General features: G+C 50.0%; 1 protein-coding gene across 1 annotated transcript in view; it reads right to left on the reverse strand.

Annotated features, from left to right (window-relative positions):
- Nucleotides 1–24,962, reverse strand: part of EFR3B (EFR3 homolog B) — a 111,296-nt gene that overhangs the window by 18,178 nt on the left and 68,156 nt on the right. The window contains exons 5-15 of the mRNA XM_030920463.1: nt 12,629–12,750; nt 9,026–9,175; nt 7,302–7,436; nt 6,780–6,858; nt 5,912–6,047; nt 5,505–5,666; nt 4,421–4,532; nt 3,993–4,044; nt 1,808–1,980; nt 882–957; nt 42–203 (exon numbers count right to left, since the gene is read on the reverse strand). Of these exons, the coding sequence (XP_030776323.1) occupies nt 42–203; nt 882–957; nt 1,808–1,980; nt 3,993–4,044; nt 4,421–4,532; nt 5,505–5,666; nt 5,912–6,047; nt 6,780–6,858; nt 7,302–7,436; nt 9,026–9,175; nt 12,629–12,750 (1,359 nt within the window). The remainder of the gene's footprint in view (nt 1–41; nt 204–881; nt 958–1,807; nt 1,981–3,992; nt 4,045–4,420; nt 4,533–5,504; nt 5,667–5,911; nt 6,048–6,779; nt 6,859–7,301; nt 7,437–9,025; nt 9,176–12,628; nt 12,751–24,962) is intronic.

Below are 24,962 nucleotides of genomic sequence, written 5' to 3' on the forward strand. Positions count from 1 at the left end.
CCTGATCCCAAGCCCCATGCCCTGCGCACACCAGGCCCCACCTGAACAGCCAACACCAGACGGATGAGGTCCACCACCACCTCCTCATTAGCCAGCTCGATGCTGATGAGAGCCAACAAGCCATAGAGCGCCTCATAGTGTTTCTGCACATTTGTTTCCTCCTTGCAGCTCAGGTAGATGTGTCTGTAGAGCTGCTGGGAGTGCTAGGGACAGGAGCGGGCAGGAGAAGGCCAGGGTCAGTAGGGTGGGGACAGGAGGGGCAAGGAGAACAGGGAGGAAGACCAATCTGAAGGGGGGCAGGATGGCTGTGTGTGCCCCCTCCTCCGTTGGGGAGGGGATGCCTTTAAAGCAGGCTCTGGCAGAAGTGGACACACACAAGCAGGCTCGCATAGGGGAGGATGGGCTCCAGTGAAATCAGCACCAGAAGCTGCTGCCCACATCCAGGTATAGGAGCAGAACAGTCACTGGCCCTGGACTGGCTCATCACTCTGGGCTTGACTCCTCAGAGAAGTCAGCTTGACACATAGCCGCAGAGGGAGGAGGCAGGCTCCAGGGACAGAGGTCAGCAGTGACTTATACTCTGTCACCCAGGCTGGAGTACATTGGTACAATCTCAGTTTACTGCAACCTCCTCCTCCTGAGTTCAAGTGATTTTCCGGCCTCAGCCTCCCGAGTAGCTGGGATTACAGGTGCCCACCACCACGCCTGGCTAATTTTTGTAGTTTTAGTATAGACGGGGTTTTACCACGTTGGTCAGGCTGGTCTTGAGCTCCCCACCTCAAGTGATCTATCCGCCCGCCTCAGCCTCCCAAAGTGCTGGGATTGCAGGCATGAGCCATTGCGCCTGCTCTTCACTGTGTCTGGAGGTCATGCTTGCTTACCTTCTTCATGAAGACGGTGTCCTGTCGAGAGCACTTGTCCACTTTCAGCTTCAGGACAGAGATGTCACTGAGCGTACTGGGAAAGGATGCAAAGGGCCTCCTTAGCCCTTGTATGAGGCCAGCCTGAGCTCACACGGGTCACTGGGCTTTAGCCCCAACATTGTTAGTTGGTAGAAAGCCTCCAGTGCTCCCCTGGCCCTGGTTCTTAGCCCAATTACCTTTTTCTCCCAAGTTCTCAAGAATTTGTCCTTTTATCTCTCTCTCTTTGTTTCCTTTTTGAGACAGGCTCTCATTCTGTCACCTAGGCTGGAGTGCAGTGGCTCAGTGATCACAGCTCTCTGCAGCTTCAACCTCCAGAGCTCAAGCAATCCTCCCAACTCAGCCTCCCAAGGAGCTGGGACCACAGGTGTGAGCCACCACACTTGGCTAATTTTTAAATTTTCTTGTAGAGCTGGGGGTCTCACTATGTTGCCCTGGCTGGTCTTGAACTCTTGGGCTCAAGTGATCCTCCCACCTTGGCCTCTCAAAGTGCTGAGATTATAGGCGTGAGCCACCGCCCCTGACCCCTTTTGTCTTAAATCTTCATCCTGAGTATTTTCTTCCTCCTCTTATTCCCCACAAATCCCTTCAGTCTGTACTGATAACCTGCATCCCCTTCCTTCTCACACTTGCAACTCCCTTTAATGCCTACTCTCTCTCTTCCAAATCTTCGGTTCACCTTCCTACTCTCTCAGACACAAGTGCCCTTTGGTCTCGCCTCCTCTTGCAGGAACCCAGGGTCAATGTTGGTGATCAGCTCTCTGGCGAGTCTCACTGAGTATCTGAATTGTCCTCCCACCTGGGTGTGAGGACAGGACCAAAGGACAGGACCTAATGGAGAGTCTTCTCCCCATCTTGTATCACCTGGAGGAAACATCCAAGTTCACCTGATGGTAGAGAACTTGTGGCGGTTGCCATGACGATCAATGAAACTGATGAGAATCTCTAGAACAAAGAGTCGAATTTCTGCATCCTCCATGAGGGCAGTGGAGAGAAGGCGGTCTAGGAAGTTGCTGGGCAGGGCTGACATCATGTTGTTGCACTGGAAACCTGTGGATACCTGCAAGGGAGGTATGGACAAGTATGCCTAGGAATGCTGTCCCTCTCAGGTGCAGGAGAAGACGGAGGAGCAGCCAGCAGAAGTGAGGTCTGATGTACACATGCTCTCTAGACATTACCCAATCCAGCCTCCCGTACCCTGCAGCCCAAGCAACTTTTTGAACACTCCAACATCCACCTAGATGACAGCGAGCTCAGTAGACATGTGAATGGATGGGGACAGCGTGCAGGGACATTCGGGTGTTAAAAAGCAAGCAAGGGATGAGCCCTGGAGGGAAGCAGGAGCCAGGCAATCTCTGAGCCTAACATTCCAGCCAGTTAGGGCACAACTGATGAATGGCCACAAGGAACACAATGCCTTATTAAGAGTATGATCATCACAAAGAACGAGACAGTGGAAGAACTCACAGCTGGGCTGAAGGATCAGAACTCACACACACGGCAACCACCAAATAGTGCACATAGGAAGCATTTGGTAACAGGTCTGTTAGCCTGGCAATAATGGCGCTTTGTGACTAAAGCCAGTTTGGCATAAATAGACATGCCATATATGCTGTTGTCAAAGCATTCGACTGCAGCAAAGCACCTTTACTGGTAAATCCATATTGCAAAACAATGCCTTTGATGATTCAGAAGGTCCCTGAGGATGTACCCCAAACTGTCATATTAAGAAGATGCTGGGTACAAATTAATGAGGGTAAACTCAGCAAAGAAATGGCAGGAATATGGAGACCAAGGTGATAACTATATGAGAGCAGTGTTGGAGCACAAAGGGTTTATAAAAACCTAGTGCCATGAAGAGTATGGACTGGAGAGGAGGGAAGGCGTGAGGTGGCGGCAGGGGTGGGGGGTCTCTTTAGACTGGCATGACTGGAACGGAGACAGAGACTGAGAGACGAGATAGGAGGTCTAGGGAGGGAGAGGGGCCTGGGGACCTCCCAACAGTCTGAGAAGTTTGAAATCTGGTTGTACATCAATTATAAACTGAGGCCGGGCACAGTGGCTCACGCCTGTAATCCCAGCGCTTTGGGAGGCCAAGGCAGGTGGATCACTTGAGGTCAGGAGTTCAAGACCAGCCTGACCAACCTGGTAAAACCCCATTTCTACTAAAAATACAAAAAAGAATTAGCTGATGGCACATGCTTGTAATCCCAGCTACTCGGGAGGCTGAGGCAGGAGAATCGCTTGAACCTGGGAGGCGAAGGTTGCAGTGAGCCAAGATTGCACCACTGCACTCCAGCCTGAGCAACAAGAGCAAAAAAAAAAAAAATATTATGAGACCTACTCTGAAATAAGAGGCACCTGGAAGAGAACAGCATTTCTAGACAATGATTCTTGTAGCTGAGTTTCTGACAGGTGGGGAGAGGTGGTTGTGAGATGTCAGGTTTAGGCCCAGGGTTGTACTTCAGAATACCTGGGGAATGTGTTACAAATACAGATTCCAGGACCTCATTCAGGCTAACAGCCCAAAACCTCTGGGAATCATATATTTATCACAAGATTGTCATCAGAATAGTGTTTGAGAGCAATGGATCTAGACTCCAGTAATGGCTGCAAAGATGTAAAGAAGAGTTACATAAAAGAGTTACAGGATGGGAAGGATGGGGGCTGGGAGACTGAGGTGGGCACATGTGCCAAGAACATGTGCTGGCAAAACAGGGGAAACAGAGGGGAAAGGGAAATAGGGGGTACCTGGAAGGAACCAGGGCGGGAACCAACAGATTCCATCTTGAGATAGATCATGTCTAAGTGACAAGGCTACCAGTAGCCAATAAGGAACCTTTGTGAAAACTAGAAACAGGTTCCCCATTTGCTGTGGCTGACCCAGCTCTGTGGGTGCCCAGCCTGGCTAGTGAGTGGAACACAGGCTAGATTTCAGCCCTGACTCAACTGACTGGGTGTATTTGTGCAGTATGCAATGTGCACGACTGTATGTGGAGGCCTTCACTTGGTCCCTTGGAAGGAGCTGTCTCCTGTAGAGGAAGAGCGGGAATAGGGATAGATGGGGCTCACCTGCAGGAGGGATTTTAGCAGCATAATCTGGGTCAGACGGTTCCTATTCTCCCTGTAGACCAGAGACACAAATACTCACCAGGATGGTAAAGGGGCGGAGATCACACACTTGCCAGCTTAGTTCTACCCCTGATTCGTTTCTCCATGAGGCTTATCGTGTTGAGTTACCCAGGACAGTGGCTTCCGGACCCAGGAAGCCGACCAAGGGGTGACTGGCTCCCCCCACTTTGGGAGGTGGTTATTGATGGGGCAGCCTGAGAAACTGTTGTGGGATCCAAGAGCCCCACTAAAGGTCGCTGAGGGATTTGGGAGTAAAAAGAGAGCAGAGGGCAGAGCCAATAAAGTTAAGAGGGATAACGGAGGGAGTCAGAAAATGCAGCTGGGGGAGAGGAGGACTCCAGGCTGGGGGAGATTGATTGGTGGCTCACCCCGTCCTGCCCGTGTCCACTGCCTGGTGCAGGGACGGCCGCGGCACCTTGCTCATGATGAAGAGGATCACCTCGGAGCGCTGGTAGGTGGGCAGCGTGCTGGCAAAAGAGCCTGCAGGAGGTGGCGGAGAGGGTGCCCAGTGAGGCACAGGTTGCAGGGCCCCTCCTGGTTCAGCCTCTCAGCTGCACAAACCCCTGCAGAGAGCGAGGGCTGCCGCTCTCCAGAGTCAATGCAGGACCAGAGAAAGGAACTCAGGATAGCCCGTGTGTGATTCATCCTCTCCAGGAAGGGGAGGCATTAGGCGGTTCTGGAGGTCTCTTCCAGGCTCCGTGTTTTCACTTGTTCCTAAGGCTGTGGTTAAGGTCTTGGCTCCTTGGCTAGTGGGTGGGGATGGTGAATGCTGGGCCCTGGGACCAGGGCGGAGGGAGACCAAGTTCTCGTTGGGCGCTTCTTTCACTGGCTGCCCTAGGGTAAATCCTCCTCCCACGAACTAAGAGAAAAAAATGCTTCTGGATTCCTAACCTGCCTACACCAGGCTGAGGGGAAGCTCACATGGCTAGGGCAGGCAGGCTGTGAAAGCGGCTTTATCATCTCCGCTCCCAGAAGCACACACATTTTCTCCATGGCCTGCCCCCTTCTCATTCTTTCCTCTTAGTCCCCATCTCTCCCTCCTGGAAGCCCTAACCTGGAACCATCCGGCAGGTCTGATGGAGACGGACTAAGGAAGGTTCGCCTGAGACTTCAGATCTGAGAAACCCATCTGACTGGCGCTGTCGCCCGGGCCCTGCCCAGCCAGCGCACCATGACCGACTTCATTTTCTCCGAGGTCCGCGAATAACATGTGGATGCGGGACGATCCTACAGAGCCCCGGATGGATGCCCTTCGCCCCAGTGCGGTCCTTCGCTCTCCAAACCCCATCCCCAGGCCTCCCCCGGGGCCCCGCCCCTTTCCAGGGACCCTCTTTCCTCCCCTCGGCCCCGCCCCTGGCCCCGCCCTGCGCCTCCGTCTTGCGTCCCTGGGCCCCGCCCCACCCCTCCCCGCGCCTCGCCCCACCCCTCCCCGCGCCTCGCCCCGAGCCGCACCGACGGTCTTGATGACGGCCTCCTGGAACATGCGCTCCTCGTGCTCCTTGATGATCTTGGTGCCGAGGCTGACCGCCCCGTCGTAGCTCCCGGTCAGCGCGTAGTCGATGCTGAGCCGCAGCTGCCTCAGCAGCGTGTTGAACATCTCCAGCACCGTGGGCCCTGAGAGCGGCGGGGCGGGACGCCCGAGATCAGGGCTGACACCCTCCTCCTCCCTGCACCGCGAGCAGGCAGGGCAGGCCCACGCCCCCTTCCAGCCTGGGCTTCCTCTGCGCCCCCAGCTTCTCGGCGGACTTCTCCCGAGGAAAACAGACTCCGACCCCTCCCTGTTGCCCCTTGCGTCTCTCTGGAACAGGCGGCAGCCTCCGCGGGGTCCCCGGCCCTCAGGTCCTCGCCATGCCCCTTACCCACAGAGCCCGTGGCGGCGATGACCGCGGCTTCCGACAGGACCTCCACGATGCCTGCGCGCACCGTCGCAGCGCTGCGGCTGTTGGCGTCCAGGTGGCCCAGGAGCTGCTGGATGACCAGGTGGGAGTGCTGCGGCTGCGGGAGGAAGATGAGCTGGGCCTGGACAGTAACCCCACGGGGCCGCAGCCCTCTCCTGGCACCCAAAGGCGGGGGTAAACTAAAGGGACGTCCCAGGGCCCCGGGCACTGCAGGTGGCACTGACACCTTGTGCCCTTTCCTGCATCCTTCCCTCCTCCCTCCAACAAAGAGCCAAATCCCAGTGGAGGCTTCGGCTGACAGTGTTCCAGGGCCCTTTTACTTCAAAATGGGTCAAAAGACCATTTTAAAATAGGGTCTTCCTTTCATTTCCGGTGCCTCAGGTCTTTCCGCAAGGGCCACGGGAGGTCACATGGCTTAGTCCAGTGCTGCCTAAAGTGGGGCCCCTGGGCTGGTGCCCATTCAAGATGGGTCTGATACTGGTTTACACTGAGATAAGGACGGGATGGAGAGTCAGTGTTTAGTAAACAATTTGTCAATGCTGTAGCAGCCAAGGGTGTGATCTGTAGGCTTGCATTTTGCATGAGTTTTTCATTTTATTTTTCTAGAAATTATTTGTTTTAATTGTATTTTATAAAAGTGTTGGTCTGTGATGTACTGGAAATAAAATCAACCGGCCCTTCTCCACAGCTAGCTTAAGCAGCACTGGTTTAGGCAACCGGGGGCTTCGGAGGAGTCACAGGGGACTTCTGGCTTTCCACTTGAGTGCTCGTCCGGCTCCCAGAGGGGCCTTTGTCCTGGGATCATGCTGGCCCAGGGGAGCCACCATACCTGAATTGAGTACATGATGATTTTAAAGCAACGGATGGCGAACACCTTGGGTTCCCAAAGAGAATGGTTATCCAGATGTCTGTGAGGGAGAAAACGTGGGGGAACAACTGTGAAGCTCCCGGCAGTGTCAGGGAGAAGAGATTAGCTTGGAGGGAGAGGGACACCTCCTCAGAGCCCCTCGCACAGTTCCTGGGTGAAGAAGTGAAGCCTGAAGGGCCTTGGGGTAGTCCCAGTCCAGCGCTGGAGAGAGGCCAAGGACAGCGCTCTGCCTTTGTGGACATGTGTGGTGAAGCTGGGCACCTTCCCTTAGCATTGGGTGCCTTCCTACCGCGCAGCACTTGCCCACCCTGTGGCAGCTTTTGCTGTCACAGTGCAGGGAACACAGGCAGAGGGAAGGGATCGACGTGGCGGCAGCACTACCACTGTAATATCCCCTTCCCCTTAGCCAGCCAGGAGATGCCAGGGACCCGAAACATGTCCAGGCTGAAGGCTGGGGCCAAGGCAGTGGGTGGGGGCACTCACATAAGAACAGGCTTGATGGCGTTTTTGATGTTGCCAAAGGCAGCCCGGCCCAGCAGCTCCCGAAGGCACCTCTCAGCCAGCTCCGCAGGGCTCTCTTTCTCCTTCTCAGGTGCTTGGAGAGGTGAGGGAGACCGGCTGGAGAGACAGAGGCACATGGGTAGAGGGTGGCATGCAGGCTGGGGTCAGGCTCTGTGCAGTCCTGCCTTTCTGTTCTTCATCCACACAGGACACACAGGAATTTGACACGGGTTGCACTAAGCAATAGGGGAGGTGTCACAGCTGTCAGAAATTAAACGGGGGTGAAGAAGCCCCCACTGGGGGAAGTGAGGGAAGATTGGGGAAGAAAAAATAAAGTTCTTTTTCTGGAAATCCTTAAAGATTTCCAGACGTGCCACTGTGTGAAGGATGCTCTGAGCCCCGTGGGCCAGGTGAGGTGTAGAACATGTGTGTCTTGATGCACCTAAGGCTTTGGAAGGAAAAGGAGATGGGAGATGAAGATAGGGAAGGGAGGCAAAAAACAAAACAGAAGTGGAAGAAAGGAGAGGAGAGAGAGGGAGGGAAAAGGAGAGCCACAGTGGTTGGCTCAGGCAAGAGTCAACGATCCTCAAGTCACAGGGAGTCGGCCCACATCTGGACAGAACAGGAGCCCGAGGACTCCCAGCCCAGAGACCATATTGTCAGTGAGACGCTATTCCAGAAACAGCCACCAGAGGGCATACGACTCCCACCCCACCCCACCTCCCGCCCCTGCCCTGGTCCACCCAAGTCTAGCTCTAGTAGCCTGGGATCAACAGACTTAACCAGCCTAGTGAACAGATAGCCCAGGTGGGACAGCAACGTGGACCTTTCTCCCCATTCCATTTCACCGAGGGGAAAAATGAGGGGGCAGGGACAGGAATGAATCCCATGCTTAGGGGGTCCAGGATTAAAACCCAGTGTCTACAAGCTCTTGCTGAGTGGCTATGGGCTGGTCAAGCATGCACGTTTTCAGGGCCTGAAATAGCACCAGGAAGCAACAGAGGAAGGAAGGTCCGGTCCAGATGGAAAGTCCACAGTGATTGGAGCCACGAAAGGCATCTTTCTTTTCTTTTTTTTTAGACGGAGTCTCGCTCTGTCGCCCAGGCTGTAAGTGCAGTGGCACGATCTCAGCTCACTGCAAGCTCTGCCTCCCGGGCTCCCATTCTCCTGCCTCAGCCTCCGGAGTAGCTGGGACTACAGGCGCCCGCCACCACACCCAGCTAATTTTTTTGTATTTTTTTTCTTAGTAGAGACACGGTTTCACCGTGTTAGCCAGGATGGTCTCGATCTCCTGACCTCGTGATCCGCCTGCCTCAGCTTCCCAAAGTGCTGGGATTACAGGCATGAGCCACCGCACCTGGCCCACGAAAGGCACCTTAAAGCCTCCTTGGCCCTGTTTCCAGGGAGACAAAGGTAACTAGACTCTTGGTTCTGTGTGTTATTACCAACAGACTTACCCCCAGGGAGCCCAGCACCAACACTGTCCTCCTTTGGTAACACAGATGTTAAGGGATGCTGCGGGCTGGCACAAAGCCAGACCCATGGCTCCTAGGGAGTCAGCTTTGGACTCACTGCAGAACAAGCCACAAAGCCATGTCCCTGGCCTTGTAGCTGAGTTTTACTGACCAACCCAAACCATGTGGTTCCCAAGCAGCCCTTGGAGGGCTGATCATATCCACTGTCCTGCCCCACCCCGGCCTGCTTACCTCTCTGCCTCCTCTACATGCTGCAGATTGAAAAGCAGCGATGGGACGATCTTGTCCATGTGCTGTGGGTCCCAGATATTGGCCTGCAGTTCATCATTCACCGTCTTCCTCACCACCCCTTGTAGGCCTTTGATGCCTGACATTCGAATTCTGTAAGGAAAAGGGTGAAGTGGGACTCGGAAGTCCTCCAGTCCTGAGAAGTCCAGCTTCAGTGGTTAAGAGAGGAGCGCAGCTTGGGGGTCAGGGATACATTTGTCCATCAGAAGGCAGAATGGAGACCACCTGCTACTCTCATGGGACCTCCTGGTGCTGGCAGACGTGAGCCCAGGAAGCCATGTCTTTTGATTCATCTTGGAGACTCCCAGGCTGCGCTTGCCTTGGTACCGTCTGGGCTCCAGCCCTAGGGTGCTGGGTGCTCCAGCTCCCCGTCTTTAGTACTTAGCTGGGGTTGTTCCAGCTTGGGCCCAAGATGTGAAAGCTCAAAATGCTACCAAGAACTGATGAAGCAGAATCCAAGACTGTGAGCAATTTGCGGGGGCAGTGGGAGGCAGATCCAGAGGGAGAGGCACAGAGCTGCAGGCTCTCTGGGCAAAAAAGGGTTTCAGCTTGGGGCTAGGCTTACCCAGAGGGGAAACTGAGTAACAGCACAGCAGGAGCCCCTTTTGTACACCCCCAGTCCCTGCTGCGCTAACCCAGGGTCAGCACAGCCCTGTGGGAGGGAGCCCTCTTTACTGGCCGTTTATTTCAGCCTGAAGTTTCTTTCTTTCTTTTTTATAAAGCCTTTTTTCTGGTTATAAAATAATACATGCTAATCATAGAAAAGTAGAGAGAAGAGAAGATTTACCACTTCCACCACGACTACCACTGTTATCTTTGTTATCAGAGATAACTGTTATTGGCATTTTGATGTAATTCCTTTCTTCTGTGCATAATAGATAACAGAATTAAGACCCTATTGCATATTTGATCTGTAATGGCTTTTTTCACATACATTCTATGCATTTTCCTGTGTCATTAACTCTTCATAAATATGTCGAATGGTTGCCTGATACACTATCATAAGGCCTTTCTCAAGCTAGTGACTAGTAGTCATTTAAGTTGTTTCCAAACGTTTTGCTTTTTTTTGTTTTTTGAGATGGAGTCTGGCTCTGTCTCAGGCTGGAGTGCAGTGGCGCGATCTCGGCTCACCGCAACCTCTGCCTCCCAGGTTCAAGTGATTCTTCTGCCTCGGCCTTCTGAGTAGCTGGGATTACAGGCATGTGCCACCACGCCCGGCTAATTTTTGTATTTCTAGTAGACACAGGGTTTCACCATGTTGATCAGGTTGGTCTCAAACTCCTTACCTCGTGATCCACCCACCTCAGCCTCCCAAAATGCTAGGATTACAGGCGTGAGTCACTGTGCCTGGCCAAACGTTTCACTTTTATAATAATGCTGTGATGGGCATCATTGTATAAAATATTTTACTACATTTCAAGTCATTGCCATGAGTGGAATCACTGAGTCAAAAGGTAAGAAATAAAAGGCAGCCAGACACAGTGGCTCACACCTGTAACCCCAGCACTTTGGGAGGCCGAGGCCAGTGTATATAGCTTGAGCTCAGGAGTTCGAGACCAGCCTGGGCAACATGGCAAAACCTCATCTCTACAAAAAATTAAAACATTAGGCCGGATGCAGTGGTTCATGCCTGTAATCCCAGCACTTTGGGAGGCTGAGGTGGGTGGATCACCTGAGGTCGGGAGTTTGAGACCAGCCTGGTCAACATGGTAAAACCCCATCTATACTAAAAATACAAAATTGGCCAGGCATGGTGGCAGGCCCCTGTAATCCCATTTACTCGAGAGGTTGAGATGAGAAAATTACTTGAACCCAGGAAGCAGAGGTTGCAGTGAGCTGAGATCGTGCCATTGCACTCCTGCCTAGGCGACAGAGTAAGATCCTGTCTCAAAAAAAAAAAAAAAAAAAAAAAGAGGAAAAAAAAAAGGTTAGCCAGGTGTCGTGGTGTGCACCTGTAGTCACAGATACTTAGGAGGATGGGGTGAAAGGACAGCTTGAGCCTGGGAGGCAAAGGTTGCAGTGAGCTGAGATTATGTGAGATCATGCCACTGCGCTCCAGCCTGGATGAAAGAATGAGACTGTCTCAAAAAAAGAAACAAAAGGCTCCCAATTTGCCAAAATAACTGACCCCACCCCCGGCCCATGCGCAAGCCGCAGGAGAATGCCACTCTCACAGTGCCTGCGGCAGTATGGAGGATCTTATTTTAAACATCTGTTCTAATTTTATGAGTCCAAAAAATCCTCACATTTTGTAGCTATTTCAATTCACATCCTTTTGTGATTATTGGAGATGAGCAGTTTTTCTCAAGGTTGCCAGTTGCATTTTTAACTTCAGTTTTAACTGGGGTTGCCAGGGTGCTACCCTGGGCCTTACCAAGGAACTGTGACTGGAGGTGGCAGGAGCCTACGAGCACCAGGATACCCTGGCCCAGAAGCCTTTAGGGCCACTGGCAATGGGCAAGGATTCCCTGGAAGTACCTGGCCACACTGACCTGACCCTGACCACGTTCAAGACCCTGAGCTGGCCGCTGTCTGGACTTCGGAATGAACGACCAGGAATACTGTCCTGCTGACTTTTCTTGGTTCCAGTTTAAAAAGGCACTCCCCAAAGGACAAGTGCAACACATCCCCAGCGTGCTGGACTCGTTTGTCCCACCCAAGGGGGCCTGGCTGGCAGGAAACAAGGCCTGGTTGGCAGAAAAATTTCTACCCAGGGTTCCCTTATGTGTACATGTGAATTAATTTTTCTTCTTTTCCTAACTACTTTGCACTCCTTCAGTCTCCCCAGAATCCCTTCCACAAATGCACATGATCCATTCTGTGACACCCAGATCTGACCATGCCTTTCAAAAGAAGTTCAGAAAGATCAGGCCTGGGGGAGGAGGAACTTCTTACTCATCCTATTTATTTACTTATTTTTCGAGACAGAGTCTCACTCTGTTGCCCAGGCTGGAGTGCAGTGGCATAATCTCAGCTCACTGCAACTTCCACCTCCCGGATTCAAGCAATTCTTGTGCCTCAGCCACCCGAGTAGCTGGGATGACAGTTGTGTGCCACCATGCCTGGCTAATTTTTTGTATTTTTAATAGAGACAGGAGTTTCGCCATGTTGGCCAGGCTGGTCTTGAACTCCTGACCTCAAGTAATCCACCTGCCTCAGTCTCCCAAAATGCTGGGAATACAGGCATGAGCCACCACACCTGGCCCTTACTACTCCTCATAATGGGCACAGTGGAGATCTACCCATGACCAAGGGCCCCATGAAGTCTCTGAATCACTTGAACCTGGGAGGCGGAGGTTGCAATTAGCCAAGACTGCGCCACTGCACTCCAGCCTGGGCAACAGAGTGAAACTCGGTTTCAAAAAAAAAAAAAAAAAGAGAAACCATATGTAGGGAGCTGGGTGCTGCCTACCTGCCCAGCAACATCAGAGCAGACACAGACACTAACAAAAGCAGACATGCAATAGCAGGTTGGAAGTTATCTACAGGACCCACCTTTGCTTCTGCTGTGAGCTGAACCACCCACCCTTGCCTTCCCCTACTCACTTAGTCTTGATTTCTAAGTCATCGTGGCTTGAGTGGCACATTTCGCTGAATCGGGACACAAAGAAGTCATAGCTCCGGTGATAGGATGGGGTGTCCTCCTCGATGTTGGCAAACTTCACAAACTATCATGGAGGAAGGAGAGAAATACACGAGTGAGGTGACCCACTGTGCTTCTCACTGCTGGGCATCCCCAGACCCCCTGCCATGGTCAAGCCATGGGAACCACGCATCCTGGAGCCAGCTCGGCCGGCCTCGCAGAGCACACTGGGGAAATGAGTTCCCAATCCTGCTCAGCTCTCCCGTTGCACAACAAGACTGGAAACCATGGCCCTTCTCAGGCCTACCCTGCTGTAGGAGCAGAGGATGGAAGAGAAGGGAACATGAAGGGGTTCACGGAAGCACCTGCCCTCACCCCTCCATCCAGAACTGCGCAAACACACTGGGGTAGGGAGGCTGTTAGGAATAACACGGAACCTGAGTGAAAGCCAGCGATGAAGCAGCAGCACCACCCTCAATGAATTCGAGGACACAAGAACAAATCTGAAATTTGACTTAAAAATGTAATTACACTTTATTGTTAGAAATTGGAGTTTGGTCAGGTGCAGTGGCTCATGCCTGTAATCCCAGCACTTTGGGAGGCTGAGGTGGGTGGATCATTTGAGGTCAGGAGTTCAAGACCAGCCTGGCCAACATGGTGAGACCCTGTCTCTACTAAAAATACAAAAATTACCCAGGCATGGTGGCAGGCGCCTGTAGTCCCAGCTACTTTGGGAGGCTGAGGCAAGAGAATCACTTGAACCTGGGAGGTGGATGTTGTTTTGAGCTGAGATCGCACCACTGCACTCCAGCCTGGGCAATAGAGCGAGACTCCATCTCAGACAAAAACAAACAAAAACAACAATAACGACAAAAATTGGAGTCCGTTTCTTAAGTTTGCCATTTCAGTTCAGTAGGTCTTGATAGGCATCCTGAGCAGCTAGATTCCTTCTGCACCAGGATGCTGCACATTTGCAATTCTAAATAGGGACTTAATTTCAACTGAGTCCTGCAGAGAAGCAACAATCATGAACTAAATGAAGTTAAATTACTAAATATTTAACATGATTCTTATGGGGTTTTTGTTGTTGTTGTTGTTGCTGCTGTTTTTGAGACGGAGTCTTGCTCTGTCGCCAGACTGGAATGCCGTGGCGCTATCTCAGCTCACTACAACCTCTACCTCCCGGGTTCAAGCGATTCTCTTGCCTCAGCCTCCCAGGTAGCTGGGTCTACAGGAGTGCGCCACCATGCCCAGCTAATTTTTGTATTTTTCGTAGAGATGGGGTTTCACCATGTTGGCCAGGATGGTCTTGATCTCTTGACCTCGTGATCTGCCCACCTCAGCCTCCCAAAGTGCTAGGATTACAGGTGTGAGCCACTGTGCCCGGCCAGGGCTTTTTTTTTTTTTTTTTTTTTTTTTTGAGATGAAGTCTTACTCCGTTGCCCAGGCTGGCATCCAATGGCACGATCTCGGCTCACTGCAACTTCCTCCTCTCGGTTTCAAGTGAGTCTCCTGCCTCAGCCTCCTAACTAGCTGGGATTACAGGCACTTGCCATCATGCCTAGCTAATTTTTTTTTTGTAGAGAGGGGGTTTCACTATGTTGGTCAGGCTGGTCTTGAACTCCTGACCTCAGGTGATCCACCCACTTCAGCCTCCCAAAGTGCTGGGATTATAGGCATCAGCCACAGCACCCAGCCTTTATAGGTTGTTTTGTTTACTGTTATTAATCTAGTACCCCCAAACAACTAAAAAGGTTAGATTCACTATACAATATATTCTCCATTATTCTGCCCTGTATTATTATTTAATTTTTATAAACATGTGTTGCATCAAAAAGGATATGGTATTCTTCCCAAAAGTATCTAGTTAGTGGACTCTCATAATATTTAGTATTGTCAATTTGTATCTGTATTTAACGACTTAAAAGTTGTTAATAACTTTTTCTGAATGAAAATTAGCAGCTTCCACAAACATCATTAATTATTGTAGTGTTTTATTCTTACAATAATAAACACAACAGCTATTTTCTGTTGACTGAGAGAATCCCAACATATAAGCAAATAAGGAGATCTTTCCTTCCAAGCTACATCTAAAATGGATTCATATATTTGGGAGAGAATATTCTGATATCAGCAATAAATCCAAGTGACATTGCTGGCATGACTGATGTGGTGATGCAGAAGAGGCACAATGGTGGATCCAGTGGTAATCCATGCGATCACAAGATCATCAATTACGTGCAAGTTCAGGAGAGTTCCAGAAAGAAGGCTGAAGTCGGCCTTCGGCTGCCTGGCCTTCATAAGCCCCCAAGGGTGGAACACAGACTTGAGGTGCTGAAGCCATGAACCAGGTTTGGCTGAAGTTAAGGTTGGGTGCATCACTGCCCTTAGCCACCGACACAGGCAAAGTCTGGTCCAGTCAGGATGTCTGTCCACTCAAAGGAGACACACAGCTCTAGCAGGTTCCAAATGCAGATCTAGCTCTTAACTGGAGGTGTGGACTTTGAATGAGACATTTAACTTCTTTTTATGTTTTGGTTTTCCCATGTGCAAAATAAGCAGCCCGGTTGTCACTAAGGTTCTTTTAAAGTTTCAAAAATCTATATTATGTCTACTTCGAATATGATGAGGCAGATTAAGACTCCCTATGTGTGTAAGAGTGCCTGCATTTTAGAATAAAAGAAACAGTGAAAAAAAGAAGCCAATAACAACGAGAAAGAAACAAACACAGGCTTTGTCCCCAGGATGTAGTGACGGTGTAGACTCAAATGCACCTCAGGAGAATGAACGGCCAAACTTGATGTTCGCTGGTTTGGGGGTTTGTGGGCTGATGGCTATGAACATTTGAGAAGCAATTTTTTTTTTTTTTTTTTTTTTTTTTTGAGACAGGGTCTCGCTCTGTCATCCAGGCTGGAGTGCAGTGGTGTGATCTTGGCTCACTGCAACCTCTGCCTTCTGGGTTCAAGTGGTTCTCCCCACTCAGCCTCCCTAATAGCTGGGACTACAGCCACAATGCCTGGCTAATTTTGTATTTTTAGTAGAGGCGGGGTTTTGCCATGTTGGCCAGGCTGGTCTTGAACTCCTGACCTCAAGTGATAGTCCTGCCTTGGCCTCCCAAAGTGCTGGGATTACAGTCGTGAGCCACCCTGCCTGGCCTAGAAGCTTATATGATGTCTGGTACTACCCTAAGACTTGTACATACGTCATCTCTTTTATTTCTTAAAATGATTCTAAGTTAGAGTGGTTTCTATTTTCATTTTATAGACAAAGAGACTGACATCCACAACAGTTAGGCAACTTGCCCAAGGCCCTGCAGGAGGTGCCCGGTCCCCCACATCCTGCTGCCTGTCTCCAGCAGGACTTCCTCACTGAAAACCTTGGCTTTTTGGTTGTTTTGTTTTATTTTTATTTGTCAGCTTTATTTAGGTATAATGGACAAATAAAAATTGTATATATTTATATATTTAAGGTGTACAACTTGATGTTTTAGTGATTTATTCACTCATTTATAGAGACAGAGTCTTTCTCTGTCACCCAGGCTGGAGTGCAGTGGTGCAATCATGGCTCACCGCAACCTGGAACTCCTGGGCTCAAGTGATCCTCCTGCTTCCTGAGTAGCTAGGACTACAGGTGTGCACCACCATGCCTGGCTAATTTTTTTTTTTTATTGTTTTATTTTTTAGACGGAGTCTCACTCTATTGCCCAGGCTGGAGTGCAGTGGCACGATCTTGGCTCACTACAAGCTCCGCCTCCTGGGTTCAAGCAATTCTTCTGCCTCAGCCTCCCAAGTAGCTGGGACTACAGGCACCCACCACCACAACCAGCTAATTTTTTTGTATTTTTAGTAGAGACGGGGTTTCACCATGTTAGCCAGGATGGTCTCGATCTCCTGACCTCGTGATCTGCCCACCTCGGCCTCCCAAAGTGCTGGGATTACAGGCGTGAGCCACCACACCTGGCTTTTTTTTTTTTTTTTTTTTTTTTTTTTTGTAGAGACAGGGTCTCATTATGTTGCCCAGGCTGGTCTCAAACTCCTGGGATCAAGTAATCCTCCCTCCTAGGCCTCCAACTTGATGTTTCTGACATACACTGTGAAATAGTCAACATGATTAAGCCAGTTAACATATCACCTCATATAACTGCCATTTTCTTTCCTCTTCCCTCCTTCCTTTCTGTGGTAAGAACATTTAAGATAGGTCAGATGTGGAAACAACCTAAATGTCTGACAAATAAATGGATATAGAAAATCCATTTGTGTATCCATTTGTGTCATCTGTGTATACACACATACACAGTGGAATATCATTCAGCCTTAAAGAAGGGAATCCTGCCGGCTGCAACAAAATGGATGAACCTGGAAGACATTATGCTGGTAAAACAAATCAGACACAGAAAGACAAACACTGCCTGATCTCACTCATATGTGGAATCTAAAATGGTTAATCTTGGCCAGGTGCAGTGACTCACGCCTGTAATCCCAGCACTTTGGGAGGCCGAGGCAGGCAGATCACTTGAGGTCAGGAGTTTGAGACCAGCCTGGCCAACATGGTGAAACCCCATCTCTACTAAAAATACAAAAAATTTGCCAGGCGTGGTGGTGTGCGCCTATAATCCCAGTTACTTGGGAGGCTGAGGCAGGAGAATTGCTTGAACCCGGGAGGCAGAGGTTGTAGTAAGCCAAGATCACACCACTGCACTCTAGCCCGGGCGACAGAGCAAGACTCCATCTCAAAATAAAATTAAATTTAAATTAAATGTAAAATAAAATAAAATGTCAAGTTCACAGAAGCAGAGTAGAAGGGTGATTGCCGTGGCTAGGGGTAGTGGAAATAGGGAGAGGTTGGTCAAAGGGTACAAACTTTCTCCAGTTTTTATTGCTGCCTTCTGCTTCCTCCAGCCTCAGGCTAGATGACACAGGAACATTGCTGCTGGGGAGGGGGGATGATATTGTTAGGGAAGAACAAGAGGTGGATAAGAAAGTGGGCAACAGGTACCTTAGTATTGTTTTATTAAGAGGGTGGGGGACAGGTAGGGTGGGGCTGGAGGTGGGAGGACTCGGCTTTTCAAACACCGCCAGACAGCAGAGTCATGGGGCACTGCTGACCACACTGGTTTCTGTCCCCCACCCCTCCCAGACATGCTGACTCTGTCCTGGAAGAGGCCTGGGAATCTCAGTGGGCCAGTCTGAGGCCTACACCTGGGAAGCCACGCCTGGGAGCTGCAGGCAGGGGCTGACGGGCAGTCCCGCCTTCTCTCCTCCTCTCCCCTCCCCACACCCATGCCCCTTGGAACCCATTCCTGATCCTGGTGGAACTGGGACACCAAGACCCCTCCACGTTCAACTCTGAGTCTCCTCTTTCTCGGGGAGCCGTGGCACCATAGGACTGAGGCCAGTCAGGCCACACAGCTGCTCACGGCCAACATCTGTCCTCATTATCCCTGCTGTCTATGCTGTTAAATATTTCAATCATTATCCCTGGCTGTAAGGTCAGAATTGACATTAAAATCAATTTTTTAAAAAATGAAAGTTCTGCAGTTACCCCTGAGGTGGTGCGAGGTAGAAAACGTAAGTGGGACTCCCTTTCCTAAAACCATAGAAGGCCTCATTCCAGACCAGGTCAGCAGTTTCTCCTGAATCTGTCCCAAGCGGGTCAGCCATAGCTGCTAACCTCACTGGAAAACTCCCTTGTTCTCTCCTTCTGCGGCTCCATGAGTCCCTGGATGTGTGTTCTTCTGTGCTCTTCTTCCCTGACATATTAGTTTTGAGTCTTCAAAAAAAAAATTTTTTTTTCTTTTTTTTTTTGAAATAGTCTTGCCCTGTTGCCCAGGAGGGAGTACAGTGGCACCATCTTGGCTCGCTACAACCTCTGCCTCCCAGGTTCAAGCAACCCGTGCGTCAGCCTCCCAAAAGCTGGGATTACAGGCGCCCGCCACCACTCCTGGTTAATTTTTGTATTTTTAGTAGAGATGGGGTTTTGCCATGTTGGCCAGGCTGGTCTTGAACTCTTGGTCTCAAGCAATCTGCCTGCCTCGGCCTCCCAAAGTGCTGGGATTACAGGCGTGAGCCACCACACCTGGCCTGTTTTATTTTCTTTAAAATGTATCTATCACCTCCTAGGAACATGAATAAAGTAGAGAAGATTCCGAAAAGCTCCCTGAACTCCTGGAGTAACAGGAACTGTGTGAACTCAAGGCATATTATTAGTAAGATTCTTATTCTAAGAGGCTTAGACCTTTTATGACCCTACAGGATTCAGCACCACACAATCATTGAATAGCAGTGTTTGCTGGGGCAATGAACAAATATATTCCACTCACCACTTAAAAAACAACACGCCATTCTTAACATGCCACTGTTCTTTCCCATCCCACTTGATCAGAAAAACAAATTTCAGATATGGTTGTATTAAAGCTTATTTGCTTTCGTTTAATCCATGCCTTGTTCTGTTGGAAGCCTTCAAAATATCTAAAAGACATCACAAAGCCCGAGTTCTAGAAGAGGCTATTCATAGACATAGGAGTTTTCATCAGGAATGGCCAGGCCAGGCCCAGTTAACACCTACAGTCTAAGTAATAACAACAGTAAATATTTTTGTGGCACTGGTTGCTTAACATGTCAGTGTTAGCTGTCTGTGACTGTGTTGTTTCTGCCTCCGTCTTGACATCGTCTTATCCCCTGTGTGTCAAATCTCCCTCTGCTTATCTCTAATAAAATGCTTGTGATTGCATTTAGACCCACCTGGAAAATCCACGATAATCTCCCAATCTCAAATTAAGTTAGTCCTTAATTTAATCACAGCTGCTAAGACCCTGTTTCCATATAAGGTCACATGCAGAGGGATTAAGATGGAGCCATCTATTGATGCATCATTTTCCAGCTGATCACAACATCCTTTATCTGATACGATTTTCGGCAATCTTGTGAGTTTAGCAGAACATGCGTTGCTCCCGTTAGAGAGATGAAAAAACTGAGGCTTAAGGGAGCAAGTGAATTATTTCAGCTCAGCCCGCTTGTGACAGGTGGAGCTGAGCCTCAGGCTTGGGAATTCTCGCACTGGGTCCCATGATCTTAGCTCTTTACATTTTAATGTGTATCAGAACTACCTAGGGAGCTTGTTTAAAATACCGATTTCTGAGCCACTCCAGCCTACTGCTATCCTAATGAACAGACTCTCTATTTATTTTATTTTATTTTCTCTATTTATTTTATTTTATTTATTTATTTTTTTTTTTTTGAGACAGTATCTCACTCCTGCTGCCCAGGCTGGAGTGCAGAGGCGTGATCATGGCTCACTGCAGGCTTGACTTTCTGGGCTCAGGAAATTCTCTCACCTCTGCCTCCCGAGTAGCTGGAACTACAGGTGTGTGCCACAATGCCTGGCTAATTTTTTATTTTGTACAGATGGGGTTTCAGTGTTGCCCAGGCTGGTCTCATATTCCTGGGCTCAAGTGATCCACCCACCTTGGCTTCCCAAAGTGCTGGGATTACAGGCATGAGCCACTGCGCCCGGCCAGGTATCTGCATCCTTAAGTGCCCGCTCCCCCTATTCTAGGGCATGGGGTCTACAGGTCACATATTCTTGGCCCAGGGTAAACTCGTCCAACAACTATAGAAATGTTCTGAGGCAGGGTGGGGGGAAGAAAGCTCTCACAGAACCTTGAGAAAAGCTAGGGAAGTATGTTCTTGGTCATGGAGGTCCGTCAAGGCTGGATGGATGGACAGCCACTTCCTTTGAAGGGGAGAACTGGGGTGGTTTGGGCTTGAACCAAGGGTAGCATGGCTCCATCTCTGGAGCACAGTTTGCCCTCCGGGGCCCAGGACTGCCTAGGAGGCTGTAGCCTTGAGTCTCGGGCTGTTGACCATTCCATTCCCTCGGGCTGCCAGGACTCTTGCTCTGTTAGATATTCTAGTGAGACTGCACTGAATGCCAGTCCCTGATCTCCCATGGATAAGGTGTGTGCAACAGGGCTATCTGAGAAAAAAAGCACCTTTTTGGTACCAGGATCTTGAGCCTCCTTAGGATCCCTTGGTGTGATAGATTGTGGGGAGGCGCTTCCCTTCCCTGAGGCTGGAAGTATGAAAGCACAGTCCCAGCAGCCCAGCTAGGTCACCTGGTCAGGGGGCGCTGGTCATGGGTCCCTGTAGGGGCAGGTCCTAGAAAGCCCACCCTATGTGGCTCCTGAATCTTCCAGGGGTTGACATGAGGGGGCCAAGCTGGAAATTTTGGTGACAGTGATTCAGAGGGTCTGATGGGGTTTTTCCTGGGGACCCTGGTCAAAGGACCACACCTATTGCGGAAGTCCACCTCAGAATGTGCCAGTGTCTGGCTGAGATGAGGTTGGGACTCTCAGGTTTTAGAGTGAGTAAGGCCTTTTCCCTCTTAAACAGGCAGTGTAGTGTTATGACTACAAGAAGGGGTTTGGAGCCAGACCACATATTTGAATCCTAATTATTAGTAGGGTGATCTGGGACAAGCTTACTTGTCCCAGCTTACTTGAAGCTCCCTGTGCCTCAGTTCCCTATCAAGTAGGGGTAACCCAAGCACCTGCCTTGTAGGCTTGGTTTGACCAGAACTCTACCTGCCTCACCTGTCACAGTTACGCACTGCCTCCTCATTTTCTCCCCCAGTGCATTTTTGGCCTGTCATCAATACTCCATGAGTTTCCACTGGGCCCGTTTACCTGTGTGACTGGTCACTATTTCTTTAAATGCATAATACAGCGAGAACTTCCTAAATGTTTCACCCCTACAATTGTGAATTCATACTTTACAGATGACCTTTATTAAAATTTGAGTTCTAATGCATGAGATCATGAAAGATCATGGTTTTTTGTTTATTTGTTTGTTTGAAGATATAGCAATGATGAGGAAAGTCGCCATAGCAACCAACTGAAGATTTCGAACATGTGACATTTCAAAGGCCAGGGGCACTGCTAGGGCCACCCTTTCAAGATCAAAGTTTCAGCTCTTTATATACAACAAAGGGCACCAAGCTTGCTGGAGTGATCACCCACCCTGTGGTATAGGCAGCCAGGAGGCAAAATGGTGTGAAAACTGAGGGTTACTAAGGGTCAATAGAGAGCGAAAGCTCCAAAGACTGGCCTTGCAGGAATAGCTCTCCCCTGGTCTTATCACAGGCCAAGTCTCTCCAAACAGAAGATAGCCATTCCCTCTTCTATAGATGGGCCTTCTGAACCAACCAACTTCCTGCTGTCAGTGACAGAACTATAGTTAAAAATACGGGGCATACATAAAACCCATCTCTCTCACAGCTCAAGGACTGACGGCCTTTTTGCTGCATTTACCTACACAAAGAGAAAGGAGAACTGCTTCTTTGCCTCACTAGACTTAACCTGGGTAGAAAAATCAGCACCAAAAAGCATTGCCCAAATTTAAGACAAGTCCTAGTTGGAAAGCAAATCTTGCCAGCCACATGGTTTTGAGTTTACCATTGCCTGTCCCTTTCTCCCCACTGCCCTTGTTTATAGCAATTCCCTGGGGCAGTTTTCACTGTAGCCAGAGGCACAGTCTATCCCATCTTAACTTGATCATGTCCTGCCAACCTCCTGACTACCAGCCAAGGCATAGTAACTCCCCAGATCTATGACATACTCTCCTGTCCATCCACATTACACAGTCCCTCCATCAAGACTCTTTGCAAAACTGGCTGTGGTTTTAAGGACTCCTGGGAAAGTCTAGTCCTTGCTGGCCCCAGGACACCATCCCTGCTGGCCCTGGGTAGCCCCATCTGCTGGACTCTAAGGCCTGCACTCAGGAAACACAGACCTCGGGGAGCACCAGCTGGCTGCCTCTGCTCTCAGAGCCTGTCCCTAGCTGGGGCTGAGCCCATGCCTTGGGCCATTCCACTGGCCTTGCAATTCTGACCTCACCTGACTTCACAGAACCCACCTCCGGCCTGCTGGTCTCCAGCAGTGCTGATTTTTGAACCAAAGTGCTGAAGATTGGGGCATATCTAGTCCACAGATGACAGTTAAAACCACAAGAGTTGATGAAATTGTCCAGGGGCAGTATATCCAGTGAGAAGAGGGTAGAGCACAGAGCCTTGGAGACCACAGACACTCAGGGGGATGAGGAAAAAGAATTATTTGAAGAACACTGTCTTGGCTTCCTGTGGCTGCTGTAACAAGTTACCACAATTTAGTGACTTAAAACAGCACACACTTATTATCTGAGTTCTGGAGCTCAGAAGTCTACAATAGGTCTGCATGGCTGCATTCCTTCTGGGGGCTCCAGGGAGCATCCATTTTCTCAGGCTTTCCTGCTTCCAGAAGCCACCTACATCCTTTGGCTTGTGCCCCCTTCTCCATCTTCAAAGCCAGCAGCAGGGCATCTTCAGATCTCTTTGTCTCTGTCCCTCCGCTTCCATCATCACGTCCCCTTCTGTCCAACTCTGATCCTCCTGTGTCCCTCTTATAACGACCCTTGAGATTACATCAGGCACACCTGGATTATCCAGGATAATCTCCCCCAGCTCAAGATTCTTAAATTGATCACATCTGCAAAGTCCCTTTTGTCATATAAGGTGGCATTCACAGGTTCCAGGGATTAGGACATAGGCAAAGGTGGGGTGGGGGCATCATTCAGCCTACCACAGAAACTAAGCAGGGCAAGTCCAGTGGGAAGTGTTGCAGTGACAGGCCTGAAGAAGCCCAGGGAGTGTGAAGAAGGGTGAGATCCCCAGGGAGAAATAGGCGCGATCTCCAGGGAGGAATGGCACGATCCCAGGGAGAAATAGGCGCAATCTCCAGGGAGGAATGGGCACGATCCCAGGGAGAAATAGGCGCGATCTCCAGGGAGAAATGGGCGCGATCCCAGGGAGGAATGGGCGCGATCTCCAGGGAGAAATGGGCACGATCTCCAGGGAGGAATGGGCGCGATCCCAGGGAGAAATGGGCACAATCTCCAGGGAGGAATGGGCGCGATCCCAGGGAGAAACGGGCGCGATCTCCAGGGAGAAATGGGCGCGATCCCAGGGAGAAATGGATGTGATCCCCAGGGAGAAATGGGAGTGATCCCAGGGAGAAATACCCAGGTAGAAATGAGCGCGATCCCAGGGAGAAATGGGCGCGATCCCCAGGGAGGAATGGGCGCGATCCCAGGGAGAAATGGGCGCGATCCCAGGGAGAAATGGGCGCGATCCCCAGGGAGAAATGGGCGCGATCCCAGGGAGAAATTTGTGTAATCCCAGGGAGAAATGGGTGCAACCCCAGGGAGAAATGCCACCAAAAGATAAAAACATGAGGGGCAAGGTGGGTGGGGAGTGGGTTATTTTCATGGTTTCCACAGATTCTAACTGCAAAGATAAAAATGTAATTTTACAGTGGAGAGGGGTGGCTCCCACACCCTAGACCGGGATCACACTGGGCATCTGCGAAGGTGGGACACAGACATTTGTGCCTCCTGCTGTGATACCCGGTATAGCAACCCAAAACCCCCTTGAAGTATTATAGCCAAAAGTAGTTACCTGCATCCAATCAAACCTTCAGATCTAATTCCAGTTTGCAGGAAATACAAGAGACAGGAGAGTCAGATAAGTGACACCACAGCAAAGAACCGGACAAATCTAGAATGGGGAGCATTCTACAAAGCAACTGACCTGCCCTCCAAAACGTCAATGTCACGAATAAAAGAGGGGCAGAGAGAGGTTGGGAAGCTGCTAAGAGAGGTAAGGGACGTAGAAAACAAAGAAATAGTCTTTACTAAGTTCTGATTTGAAAAAGGATAGCAATGTAGACAACGGGGGACAATTAGGGAAATCTGGATTTGGTCGACATACTAAAATAAGACCAGGGAATGACGGTTGATTTTGTCAGGCAAGCTGATGGCATTTTGTAGTTATGCAGGAGAATGTAATTTTTTTTTTTGTTTTTCTCTTGTTTATTAATTTAATTTATTACTACGCTGCAGGAGACTTGAACTTGTGTTTAGATCGAGGGAAGGAATCAAAGCAAGGCAAAGAGTGGAGATGGGGAGGGGCAGAAAGAATGGATCCAGGGAGGCTCCGGAGGGGCTGGGAACCCTTTGGAGAGGAAGGAGATGGGCATAGGAAGTGGAAAAAGCACGCTGGGACAGCCCCCATTTCCTGAGTGGGAGAAGAAGGCAAAGGCATCTTGAAACTGAAGAAGCTAATTTGCGAGGGGAGTTTAGGGGGAAATGGAAGGTCTGTAAGGACCACTTGGAGGACGTGAGAGGAGGCTGCTTGAAAGCCCAGTAAACTCCTAATGCACATATGTGTAGAGGCCCCAACCCACAGGCCGTGTGGTTTTCTGAGGTG

This window comes from Rhinopithecus roxellana, chromosome 17 (assembly GCF_007565055.1).
Source record: "Rhinopithecus roxellana isolate Shanxi Qingling chromosome 17, ASM756505v1, whole genome shotgun sequence".
Taxonomy (NCBI): domain Eukaryota; kingdom Metazoa; phylum Chordata; class Mammalia; order Primates; family Cercopithecidae; genus Rhinopithecus; species Rhinopithecus roxellana.